Source organism: Pelophylax lessonae, assembly GCF_965119305.1.
Source record: "Pelophylax lessonae genome assembly, chromosome: 4".
In the NCBI taxonomy this organism is placed as follows: Eukaryota; Metazoa; Chordata; class Amphibia; order Anura; family Ranidae; genus Pelophylax; species Pelophylax lessonae.
This window is the reverse complement of record NC_138771.1, coordinates 155,339,073-155,352,606: the sequence shown is the minus strand read 5'-3', so window position 1 is coordinate 155,352,606 and position 13,534 is coordinate 155,339,073. Positions and strand designations below refer to the sequence as shown.

The following is a 13,534-nucleotide window of genomic DNA, read 5'->3' as shown; positions in this document are numbered from 1 at the left end:
TCCACCACAGTTGTTTTCCGTGGTCTTCTTGGTCTTTTGGTGTTTCTGAGCTCACCAGTGCATTCTTTCTTTTTAGGGATGTTCCAAACAGTTGATTTGGCCACACCTAATGTTTTTGCTATCTCTCTGATGGGTTTGTTTTGTTTTTTCAGCCTAATGATGGCTTGCTTCACTGATAGTAACAGCTCTCTGGATCTCCTATTGAGAGTTGACAGCAACAGATTCCAAATGCAAATAGCACACTTGAAATGAACTCTGGACCTTTTATCTGCTCCATGTAAATGGGATAATGAGGGAATAACACACACCTGGCCATGGAACAGCTGAGCAGCCAATTGTCCCATTACTTTTGGTCCCTTAAAAAGTGAGAGGCACATATACAAACTGTTGTAATTCCTACACTGTTCACCTGATTTGGATTTAAATACCCTCAAATTAAAGCTGAAAGTCTGCAGTTAAAGCACATCTTGTTTGTTAGAAGTGATTACGGTATCTAAATGGTCAGCAGCAATAGGGCACTGCTTACCATAAGGCAAATATGACAAGGAACAGAATAAATGTCAACCAAATGATACTTTTGTACTCAAAAAGAGAGAGAGATTATCCAAGGTATCAGCCACATAGAAATCTGCCGCCTGTGATGTTGCCGCGGTCGGGGGCCTATGTATATAGGCGACTCAACCCTGATGTCACCTCGCCATCCAGGCGCAGAGCAGTGACCCGGCAGGGTCCGGAGTCCGAACAGCGCATTCGTCAAAGGATGGCGCACTGGCAACAGCTGTCAGGATGCAGGAACTGCCCACGACCTAACCAGAGGGAGGAACCACCTGGTAAACATAGAACATAGGCCAATCCTGACACCAGGAGCAGCAATGCGAGACATAGCACGGAGGCAAGCTCGATCAAAGATCTAGTATACGGACACCGCATGCCCGTCCTGGGAGAAACCCAAGGCGCCCCATAGCTCAAGGAACCAGATAGCTCATCGGTCATACCTCGAATTTACAATCAATTTCAACAATCAATCAAAATTGCTAATGTACAAAAAAAGAGTTATAAAACACAAAAAGTAAAAACAAGTATTAGTAGATTTAAGTCATAATTAAATAATGGAAATGTGTGGGCAGTGATGTTTATAAACCTAATGAAAAGGAATTTGCATGATTGGTGAATCATGTAGATATTCATCCAAGGGTAGTACACCCATTGGGGGAATTCATAGAGGTGCATGTGTATGTACAAGGGAAACAGAGGGGGGGGGGGGGGAACAGGGAAGGGAGCAGAGAAAGGGGAAGAGGGAGGAAAAAATATGTTATTGGACTACCAAAATTATAAAAATGGTTTGAAAGTCTGCATTTCATTAAGGCCTGGAGGGAAGAGTGCATTTAGTCTCTATATCCAAAGTATTTCCCATTGAAAAATGCGTCGGTCCCAGTCACCACCCCTAGGATATTACCAAAAGTATTGGGACGCCTGCCTTTACACGCCCATGAACTTTAATGGCATCCCAGTCTTAGTCTGTAGGGTTCAATATTGGGTTGGCCCACCCTTTGCAGCTATAACAGCTTCAACTCTTCTGGGAAGGCTGTCCACAAGGTTTAGGAGTGTGTCTATGGGAATGTTTGACCATTCTTCTAGAAGCGCATTTGTAAGGTCAGGCACCGATGTTGGACGAGAAGGCCTGGCTCGCAGTCTTCGCTCTAATTTATCCCAAAGGTGTTCTATCGGGTTGGGGTTAGGACTCTGTGCAGGGCAGTCAAGTTCCTCCACCCCAAACTCTCTCACCCATGTCTCTATGGACCTTGCTTTGTGCACTGGTGCACAATCATGTTGGAACAGGAAGGGGTCAACCCCAAACTGTTCCCACAAAGTTGGGAACATGAAATTTTCCAAAATGTCTTGGTATGCTGAAGCCATAAGATTTCCCTTCACTGGAACTAAAGGACCAAGCCCAATCCCTGAAAAACAACCCCACACCATAATCCTCCCTCCATCAAATGATTTGGACCAGTGCAAGGAGCTGAGTCTTTAGCGTCACTTTAACCACTTCTATCCCGCAATGTACTGCGGACGAGCACCCGCTGTAGGCAAAGTGACATACCCGTATGTCTCTACTTACTTTCAAATTTGCCACGTGTGCCCCCATCCACCTCCTGCTGTGATTTTACACAGTGGGAGACTGTCATTAGGTCCCGGCCAACCATTCATGGCCAGTACCTGCTAAATGGCTGTGTGCAATCACAGCCTAGAGTCAGGGCTATCTTTAGCACAGGGCAAAAGTGGCAGTCATTGTTGTGGGGCCCAAGGCAGCTTCCCCTTGAGCCCCCAAATAGTTGATAAGAAAATCCGGGAGGGCCCTAGAAAATGTTTGCGCAGGGTCCACTCCGATCAATATTAAAGATGGCCCTGTTGACAGCTCGGATGAGAAACTGAGAGATCTTTATTAAAAAACAGCACACTGTACACAAAATACACATAGACACACTTTTAACCCCTTGATCGCCCCTAGATGTTAGCACATTTACCAAAAATCAGCCTATGCAGATAAGGGACGCCTTTAGATGAAAGCAAGCTGTGCAGCTTTGTCCAAAGTTAAATGATGTCCTTGCTGTAGGTGTAGGCCATTTGCATTCCTTTCTAAAGCCTGACTGAAATACTCCCAGGATGTTGCTAAGTGAGGCCTAGTCATTACTGTACACCACCCTCACAGGAGCGAGCTCTTTTTCTAATTCATACCCCCTCACATACTCTCTCTCCCCTGATGCCGTAGCTCTGAGCTCAGCATGTGAGAGCTCACTCTTGTGCTGGTCGAGGTGAGGATTAATGACTAGGCCTCACTTAGTAACGTCCTTCCAGTATTCGAGTCAGGCTCCATGAGGTTATTATTGCAGATATTCAATGTTAGTCAGAGCTGCATAGCTTGTGTCTATCTACAGACAACACTCCTCTGCATAGGCGCTTTTCGGTGAAGGTGAATTATGCCTTTTAAGAAAGGAAATGTTTAAAATTTCAGGTGCTGTTGAGTTAAAGTGAGAGTAAATTCCCATCTCTGAATTGTACCTTTAGGTAAGTCTATAAAAAGGCCTACCTTAGGCTACGTTCACATCTTGGCAGTGCTATTTACAGGTGTTTTTCAGGCATTTTTACAGGCATTTTTGTGCAGGCCTTTTTTCAGGTTGACAAGAGACCAATGGAAAAAAATAAAAACGCCTGTAATCTGCCCAAAAAGAAGCTCATGTACTTTTCTGAGCGTTGGGCATTTTGCTTAAAATGTCAAAAAGCTCAGATATGAACAGGGGCCATTGAAATGAATAGGATTTGTCCTATTGGGCGTTTTTTGAGCTGATCTTAGAGCAGAAAAACGCCCCAAAACGCCTCCATGTGAACTTAGCCAAAGGTACTGTAAATATCGTCTAAACGTGCACCGTTTAATGGATATTTACTCTATATGACGCCACTGATGTCATCAGCGCATGTGCTCTGAAGGAATTGCTACCCGTGCCCTGAGTCCTGTGCCCTAAAGGGCGGCTCCTCCACCCATGCACAAGGGTGACGTCATCATGCCTACTGCCAGTCACACAGCCGGAGTCGGCGGACCTGGAAGGAAGACCGGGTGAAGATGGAAGTGGCCTCCAGCAGTGGCAGCACGTCGCTGTAGGGCTTCGTTTTCAGGTCAGTATTATATATGCGATGCATACTAGCACATTATGGCTTTATTTTTCAGGTAAGAAAAAAAAAATTAAATAAAAAAAAAATCACCCAGCGCTTTACTACTACTTTAATAAGAAAACATTTCAGCGCAGGCGTACCTCCAGCAGCTGTTCTGTAAATCACAATACAAAAACAACTTCACAGCCATTTTAAACCCAAAGCTGAGTCGCCCTACCTGTCATATGATAGTCTGTGACACTTTTGTCAAACACTGAGGTGCTGACACACAACTACAACTCCCATAATTCCCCGCGCTCTGCCATCTTCAATACTATTCCATGGAACAATTCAATGTACTGTATGTAGACTGGAGCGCTGCCCCTCCAGAGCGAGGCTTGGAACGCAGCTAGTCTCCGCCCGCCCGCTTTGACTCCGCCCAGCTCTGTTTTTAAAGTCCTCCTCCGCGACCGGCGCGTCACTGTTGGTGGGGGTCACGTGACAGGGGGTGCTCGTAGTCGGTTATGTTATTGATGTATTGAAGGGGAGTCCCCGGTGAGCGGAGGAATCTGCTACAGCTGCAACAGGAGACCGCGGCTGGGGGGGGGTGTACTGACGTGTTAGGCCCCGGGCACCCCAGCCGCCTCTAGAGGCACCGAGCGAAGCAGGACAGGCCCCCGGGGGAGGAAGAGCGCCCCTCTTTTATTTGTCTGTCTCGGCGACTAAATCCCCACAGGGACCTCAGTGCCAGTGTACCCGGCGGAGAGGGACACCCCGGGGGGGAGCTGGAACCATGTCATCTCCCAGCCCGGGCAAGAGGCGGATGGACACGGATGTTGTCAAACTGTATCCTTCTGGAAGGTGTCGGGGTGTCAGAGAGGGGGGGAGGGGGTGACACCATTGTACGCACAAATACGGCGGTTATTGTGTCTGCGGCCATCTTCTGTCACATCACCGGGCCCAGGAGCTAAAGACTGCCCCCCCTTCCAAAAGCCCCCCCCCTCTTCAACCTGGGGGGTACATCTGTATTGGGGGGCCCCTCTACTACTCAGCAAGGCCTCTCAGTATGGGGAGAAGAGGGGGGGGGCATGACTTGTTTGTGTCATTGAGGGGGAATGGGGGGGGGGGGTCAGAGGTAAGTTCTACTAACTGTTTACTTCTTTGTCTTTGACGTCACATCTCATCTTGATGACAACACACAGGGCCTGCTGCTGGCTTTTCTGCTTTTCTACACTTGTTTTTTTTTTTTCTTTAGTGTTTTTTATTTTATATACTAAAAGTAGTTTTTTTTGTGTATTTTGATTAGTTTGGTGAGTGTTGTAATTTTCATGGTGTTGATGCAGCCATATGGTGGTCTGTGTATGAGGGGATGATGTCATCTCTGCCCCCCCCCCCTCCCCCCATGACTCTATAATCCTGACACTGTACTTCTATACAAAAAGCCTGGCCTCCCTGTGTCAGCCTGGGCAATGACATCACCTCTGTCTGTATATAGGTGTGTGTATGTATATATATATATAGTGTCTCTATTTAGTCAGTCAGGGGGGGGGGGGGTGAGTGACATTTGCATTCCACAATTAAACCAATCAGACTTCCAGATCAGGCTGGCTCAATGCTTCCATATAACAAATCAAGGGATATTGGACATCTCTCTATATAGATGATATATGTGCCATACTGGTCATTGTGCCCACGGGTCGCTCTAAGGAGATAGCCAGGCACAGGGTGTGCATTCTAGGAGTCCTGTCTAATACCCCCCTATCTCTTCTTTGTTCCTGCTTGTCTCCAGACACAATGATTTGGGAAAGTGTCATTGCATTAAATGAACAGACAGAATCCGATTGGACTTGTCAGGTCTGCAATGCAGGACTCCCCAGCACGGAAAGGGTCATCTGTCTCCTCTCGATTACTTTAGGATCTAAAGGAAGTCTACAAGTCCATGAATCTGGCCTTTTCTTAATAGGCTTTGTTAAAGTCCTCTGTCTTTTGTTTTGTATGTAGGTTGACTATAGGTAGAAGTCTGATTCTGGGCCTGTGGTAGTTGAAGGGTTAACCAGGCCCTGGTGCCTGTGATTGTCTATAGTGGCCTGCCTGGCACCAGTGGCTTTAAAGGGGCTGTCAGACCTGGGCTGGAAGGGGGTGCTTGTTGGGAAGTTGTGTTTTCTTTCCAGCCCCTCTCCCCTGTGTATTGGTAAAGGACACTAGTGTTTTTGTCTTGTGGCTTTCCTATGAAAGAAAGTGTTGTTGAAGGCGTGTGATGGAACAGGCAGAATTATTTATATGATGGGGGGGGGGGGGGATTATTCCAAAATAGGCCTAAATTGTGTCCTGTTCACGAGCTGTAGAGTTTTTGTTGTTTTGTTTATAGTTAGGCACTTTTTGTTTTATATTTGGATACCTATGCCTTTTTGTTTCTCTTGTGTTTAAGCTGATCTGTTTTAATTTTGTTTCTCTTGTGTTAAAGCTGACGATCTGTTTTAATTTTGGGGTGGGATTGTTTTGGGCTTTGTAATGACAACCAGCCTGCAGAAACTCTGACTCATCCCCCGTCCTATCTTGCAGCCTTTTTCTTTTTTTTGTTTGTCTAGTTGTGGAACTAGTTGTGTCATTGTGTGTTCCTAGAATATAAACCCTCATCTTCTGGGTGATCTTTCCACCTGTAAATGATCATATACGTTTAGGTATTCTAAAGCTGATTTCGTCATTTGTCGCCTTGAATAGTATACTTATATAGGGAAAAGGTCACTTTAGTATGTGTTTAAAAGACCTGAAAACTGTCTGATGTAAGAATGCTGCCCCCACCCCCTTCCCTATAACTTCCTTATTAAACTGTTGCATATTACTAGAGCAGGGCAGGAGTTCTGAGCTGCTTGTTTTGTCAGCTTGCTGTCATACGATTGGCTGGTCTGTTACTACCCGGAAGCAGGGAGAGAGGAGGGCCAAGCAAACAGCTGATCGAGTGACAAAGGAAGGCGTTCTGTATACTGTGGCTGACTAGCCATGCAGGATGTGTGTACTGAGTTGTAAAATCTGACTTTTTTTTTTTTGTGCTGCTTTCACAACCTCAGAATTAAACCTTATGAAAGTAAAAATGCAAAACAAATACCTGCTGGAAAAAAAAAAAATTGTCTTTTTTAAGCTATGAAAGTGTCGCTAAATCAACATCTTAATTGAGCATACTGTCCTAGACTACAACAGTTTATTAGAAGCGGCAAATGCCTTTAACATCTCTTTATGTTCATATTTATTTTCTCATAATGGCACGCTTTATTTTCTCCGCACGCTGCTCATGGAGGCTAGTTTCCCTTTAATTCCCCTTTTGTGTACAAGTCTTGTATATTGGGATCACATGTTACCACTCTTCTCAATGAGAAACTACAAATCCCAGTAAGCATTGCATCTGCGGAGTCCAGTGCACATGCATCTCAATTTTCATTCGCTTTAGGCTACGTTCACATCTTGGCGTTACTATTTACAGGCGTTTTTTCAGGCGTTTTTATGGGCCTTTTTACAGGCGTTTTTAGGTTAAGTGAGCAAAGGGAAAAAATAAAAACGCCTGTAATCTGCCCAAAAAGAAGCTTGTGTACTTTTTTGAGCATTGGGCGTTTTGCTTAAAATGTCAAAACGCTCAGATGTGAACAGGGGCCATTGAAATGAATAGGAGTTGTCTTGTTGGGTGTTTTTTTGAGCTGATCCTAGAGCAGAAAAACGCCCAAAACGACTACATGTGAACTTAGCCTTAGCTGATTCTTTGTGGGCAGCAATTTTAAGAATGGCCTGGTTTTATGTGCCAGCTTTGGCAGCATCTACTACTGTAGTCTTTCTCAGGAGTGCATAGAGAAGGGTGGTTATACTGTGGGACCATGTAGGATGAATGCAGTAACCCTTAAAAGGGAATCTAAAAGTATATTTTGGGATGCGTCAAACAATTCTTATTAGAAGATACAAAGATACAAAGGAAGGTATTGAATAAATTGTTTTCTCCATCATTCATTGACGGACGTAGTCTTCTTATCTTGATATTAATAGGGTTATGCTGCCCCCTACAGGAGTAGGACACTATGCAGAAAAAATTCTGGCTACGCCTATGGGCAGTCCCAGGGGATATAGTCCCTCTCTCCCTGCTATAGGATGTCGGTTTTAATTGCCTAGTCAGGAGTAAGGACCTAGTTCCTTGCTGGGATTTCTGGTTCTGGCAAAGTTTTTCTAGATTGTTTTTTTTTTTTTTTCTCAGATTTATTTCTTGTCAGATCTACAAGCGACTATGCTGGATCTGGGCGACGGGCTGGATGTATAGATCCAGTGTTCATCCCAGCCGGCCAACGAGCGCATGCTGACCTTAGCTCCGCGCTAGGACCCACTGGACGGGGACTGGCCCTGCAAGTTAAATATCTCACCAGGTCACATACGACCGGGTCTAGGCCGGGTTGCAGCGTTCTTATTTGGCCGACAGCCCCCCACTTTGGCGGAGAGGGGTTCTGTCAGGAGATGGCGCCCGCCTGTTCCGGTATGGTGAGTTAATGTTCCCCCCTCTTTACCTGGCAGATTTTGGGGTGGACATGGGCCCCTCCCTGGGATGTTTGGACACTCACAATCCTGGGTTCCCCTCTGTCCTGTCACGTACCCCTGACTACCTGCCCCCCTCACTACTGGGGATGTTGGGACGTTGGTGACAACTCCTGAGGGCTGAGTCCGAGCTTCAGGCCGCAGGTGGGGGCGGGGGGTGCGCCGCTGGCGACGGACAGATGAACGATCGTACGGGGGGGGGGGTTTCTACCTGTCACTCTAGTGCCCACCTTCCACTCAATTCTGTTCAGTAGGCTGGGGGGTCCCCCCCGAGAGTCCCCAGTAGCTCCGCAGGCCGCGCTGGGCTGCCTTTTTCTTGTAGCCACATGTGCTCTGCATGCAGCGATGGCCTTCTTGGTACACCCGGCGCGATTTTTCTGTGGATTTCTCATAAGAATCACTGAATGGGAGTTCCTGGAGGTGTTTTTGTGGGTGGAGCCCCGCCTTATACCCTGGTGCTAATCTCCAGATCTTTCTTTTGGGATCAAGATCGATGCTGACACGTGTGTGCAGACGTTCTGGGCCTCCTGGTGCATCTTTACTGTAGGGTGGCGAGTCTCTTTTTCTCTCTCTCTCTGCTGGGGGTCTCCAGTGCGCGCTGCCTGTCCTCTTGGGGGGCTGTAGCGCAGTGGGACATTTTTAAATTTAAAAAAATCAATTTTTTGTTTGACGGGTTCACCTGGTGCAACATGGAACCTGCAGATCAAGTGTCCCCACCTGAACCCCCCCCCCACCCGATCCCAGCTGTCAATAAATGCACATTTGGGGGTCTTGGAATTGTTTGTCCCGGGTGAAGGTGGCCTTTAAAGGGCGAGGTACTAAAAAATGCCCTCTGCCTACCCCTGTCTCACCTGATGTCTCAGATTCTGAGTCTGACTCAGCCACCGCAGACGCAGGTCTCCCTGCAGGGCCTACTATACCTCGCGCCCGATAGTGAGGATGACATTTCTACCTCCACTGCCTCGCAAGACAAGGCGTTGGGTGGACGCACTGGTTGTATCTGTGCGTGAAACCCTAAAAATGGAGGGTGCAGCTGCGACTGAGGCGCAGGTTACGTTTGGCACTCGGAAGCCATCCAGAGTGGCAAAGGCTTTTCATCTTCCTGCGTATTTTGACAGCATGCTCAAAAAAGAATTTGACCGCCCAAAGCGTTCCCCCTGGGGTGCCAAAGCAGATTGCTAGACGCTACCCTTTTGAGGAGTCCCTGTTAAAAAAGTCGACTGCCACCTACGTTGGACCCTCCAGGTTGAATAAAGCTACCATGATCTGAGTGGAGGATTCCCCGGCCTTTAAGTGTCCAGCGAATAGAAAGGTGGAGTCTGTAACAATATGCAATCCCTGGTGGGGTCTGCACTAAGACCGGTGATTTATGGTTGCTTGTGGCTATCCCGGATACAAGCCAAATGGGTTCAATAGGTCATACGGTCTGGTTACAAGATCGAGTTTCAATCCCTCCAACTGGTAAGGTTTTTCCCTTCCAATGTGCGACTGTCCCCGGATTGCTTACAGGCTCTTTGGGGCAGTTCAGGACCTGGTAGAACAGGGAGTAATAGTTCCGGTTCCTTGTGCGGAACAGTTTAATTCAATCAAACCTGTTAACCATCCTCAGGAAGGAAGGCAAGGTGCGTCCAATCCTGGACCTGAAGGCATTGAATTGCTTCGTGCGAGTTCAAAAATTCAAGAAGGAATCAGTTCGCATGGTGGTGGCTTCCCTACATCGGGGGGATCCCGGTATGTGCAGGATACCAATGGTTTCTCAGTTTTTCTGTGGGAGAGGATCACTGTCAGTTTGTGGCGTCACCCTTTGGTCTCACCTCTGCTATTCGGGTCTTCACAAAGCTGTTGGCTCCGGTCCTGGCTCTGTTGCGACAGCAGGGGATATTGGTCCTGGCTTACCTGGATGATCTGCTTCTACGTGTGGAGTCTCCCACGGTGCTGGAAACAAATTTGGAAATCGCCAGGAGAACTCTGGAGGAGTTCGGATGGATTCTGAACCTTCAGAAGTCGTTCTTGGGCCCTTCCATGAAACTGGACTATCTGGGCCTGACTTTGGACTCATCAGCCAGGGTGTTGCTTCCTCCGGAAATACTTCAGAAACTCCACACAGCGGTTCAGCTGTTGCTGTCCAGCAAATGGTCCTCCCTTCAGACCTGTATGAGAGTTCTGGGACTGATGGTGTCGTACTTCGAGGTGGTCCCCTTCGCTCAATTCCACATGAGGATCCTCCAGAAGAAAATCCTTCTCAAATAGAACAAGAATCCGAATTCCCTGGACAATCAGATCCAGCTGAGCCAGGTGTCCAGGGAGTCCTTGATATGGTGGCTTCGGTCCCGATGCTCAAGCAAGGGACATCCATCCTCCCTGTATATTTGTCACCCCGGATGCCAGTCTGTCCGGGTGGGGAGGGGTTCTCGGCAGGTTCTCTGCTCAAGGAGTCTGGTCGCTGGAAGAATTCAGGTTATGTTCTGGAGCTGAGAGCGATCAGGCTTTGCCTAGTCCACTGGACTGAGCACCTGCAGGGTTGTCCAGTGTGCATTCAATCGGACAATGCCACAGGCGTGGCTTATGTCAATCACCAAGGGGACACCTAAAGTGTCCTTGCGGCCTTGGAAGTGGCAGGCATCCTTCAGTGAGCGGAACGCTTTGTGTTCAGCTCTCTCTGCTGTTCACATTCCAGGGGTGGAAAATTGGCAGATGGATTACCTCAGTTGATAGGCCTTGGAAGCAGGGGAATGGTCTCTCCATCTGGAGGAATTCCAGCAGTTGTGCCTTCGTTGGGGCACTCCAGATGTAGATCTGTTGGCGTCTCGGATCAACAGGAAAGTGCAGAGGTTTGTGGCCCTTTCCCAGAATCCTCTGGCAGACACGCTGGTGGCCCCGTGGGGTCAGTATCAGCTGATGTATGCCTTTACTCCTCCCAAGTTGCTGCCATGACTTCTTCGCAGGATCAAGGCTGAAGGGATTCTGGTCATTCTTGTGACTCCGGGCTGGCCTCGCCAAGCTTGGTAAGCCGACATGGTCAGGCTAGTCGCGGACACTCCTTGGAGACTTTCTCTCAGGGAGGACTTGCTGTCTCAGGGGCCAATCTTCCATCCTGCTTTACAGTTGCTGGCTTTGATGGCTTGGCTGTTGAAAGGCAGGTACTGAAGGACAGGGGGTTGTCTGCTTCAGTGATTCCTACTCTGCTTAAAGTTAGGAAAGCGACTTCTAGGAAGATATATTATCGTACGTGGAAGGCGTATATAGCGTGGTGTGAGTCTTCCGGGGCTCCCCCTCGTTCTTGCTCGATTCTTGGCTTTTCTTCAGCGAGAGTTGATCAAAAGTTGGCCTTGAGTACTATCAAGGGTCAGGTCTTGGCCTTGGCAATTTTCTTCCAAAGGCTATTAGCCACCCATTCCCTATTGCCTAACTTCATCCAGGGGGTGCGGCACCTGGTACCTCTGGTGCGACCTCCGTTGCCACCTTGGGACCTTAATTTGGTGCTGTCGGTTCTCCAGAAACCTCCCTTTGAAAGTATTCGGGAGATTCCCCTGCTTACCCTATCCCTGAAGGTGGCCTTCATGGTGGCTATTACTTCTGCGTGCAGGGTGATGGAACTGGCGGCGTTGTCCTGTCGTTCCCCCCCATCTGGTGGTTCACAGGGATAAAGTGGTACTTTGTCCGGATCCGTCCTTTCTCCGAAGGTTGTTTCCACTTACATGAAGACATCGTGTTAACCTCTGTGTCCTAAGCCAAAACATCTTAAGGAATCTGCACTGCATACTTTGGATGTGGTTCAGGCAATCCGGGTGTACTTGGCGATTACTGAGTCTTTTCGAAAGTCAGATTCGCTCTTTGTGATTACGGATGGCCCTTAAGGGCTGCCTGCGTCTGCTGTGACTATTTCCAGATGGATCAGACAAGACAGTGGTGCAAGCTTATTCAATTAAGGGTCAGGTTCCTCCTTTCCCTGTTAAGGCGCATTCTACTCGGGCGCTCAGTGCTTCCTGAGCTTTTCTCCTTCAGGCATCTGTGCTTTGGGTTTGCAAGGCAGCTACCTGGTTGTCTGTTCATACCTTTACAAAATTTTATAAGGTGGATGTGCTGGCATCTGCAGATGCCTCTTTTGGCCGCAAAGATTTGCAGGCTGCTGTTTTAGGGGGCTCTTATGGTTTCAGGTGGGTCTCATCTTGTTCTAATGAGTCCTAGGTTGACTAATGTTTAGCCTTGGGGACTTATGTTTCTGCTGTCCCACCCCTCATTTTATGGCACTGCTTTGGGACTTCCCTACTGATAAGACTGTGTCCGTCAATTAACAATAAAGAAAATTGGATTTTTGTCTTACCGTAAAATCCTTTTCTCTGAAGTTCATGGACGGACGCAGTACCCGCCCCTCTATTTTTGAGTTGGGCTGGTATTATTTTCTCTGACACTGCTTTGATAAAAAAAAACTGACCACCTATAGCAGGAAGAGAGGGTATACCCCCTGGGACTGCCCATAGGTGTAGATAGAACTTTTCTGCCTAGTGTCCTACTCCTGTAGGGCAGTGGTTCTCAAATCCGGTCCTCGGGACCCACCAACAGGCCAGGTTTGCAAGATAACTAAATTACATCACAGGTGATCTCATTTGCTTCTCAGTGATTGCAGTATTCTAGTCTGCATCCCCCAAGGTAATACTTAAAATCTGGCCTGTTAGTGGGTTCCGAGGACCGGATTTGAGAACCACTGCTGTAGGGGACAGCATAACCCTACTGATATCAAAATAAGAAGACTGCGTCTGTCAGTCGTCTTATTGCATCACGCTGATAATTGGATGAGTAATGGTACAGACCTGCAGATGCATTCAAAATGCATAAACTTTGAGTATCTTGCACCTGCAGGTCTGATGGTGAAGAAAGTCAAAATGCATAATTTGTTAGGTGTTCTAAACCCAAAAGGTTATGTATTGCAGTTTACCAGTTCTTAGATGTGGTCGCTGCATTCATTTTTGTTTTCTTGTTTTTACCAGGTGATCCAGGACAATAACCTACTTCTGTCTATAGAGGAGCAATGTAGTTACCCTTGGGCAGCAGCATGGTCAACCTGTGTATCAACCCAGGCTTACTCCCCTGAATGCAAGTAACCTCAAGCTGCCATGTATTTCAGCCTATTGCACATTTTTACAGGCTGCTGGCAGTGGGGCTAGATGTAAAAAATGCCAGGATTTGGTGCACATGGGCCAAACGGCCCATGTGCATGTAGCGCACAACTTTTTTTTTTTTTCTTTTTTTTTGTGTCCAGGGCTTTAAGAGATAATTACCTTTTTACTTTCCTGGAACAATTATTTCATCAGCCAAAGTA

At 47.4% G+C, this 13,534-nt stretch overlaps 1 protein-coding gene across 1 annotated transcript in view; it reads left to right on the top strand.

Annotated features, from left to right (window-relative positions):
* Positions 1–4,117: 4,117 nt before the first annotated feature.
* The window catches only part of UBE2H (ubiquitin conjugating enzyme E2 H), a 93,512-nt gene continuing 84,095 nt past the window's right edge, over positions 4,118–13,534 (top strand). Inside the window, exon 1 of the mRNA XM_082256598.1 lies at positions 4,118–4,494. Within this exon, the coding sequence (XP_082112724.1) occupies positions 4,442–4,494 (53 nt within the window). The 5' untranslated portion in view covers positions 4,118–4,441. The remainder of the gene's footprint in view (positions 4,495–13,534) is intronic.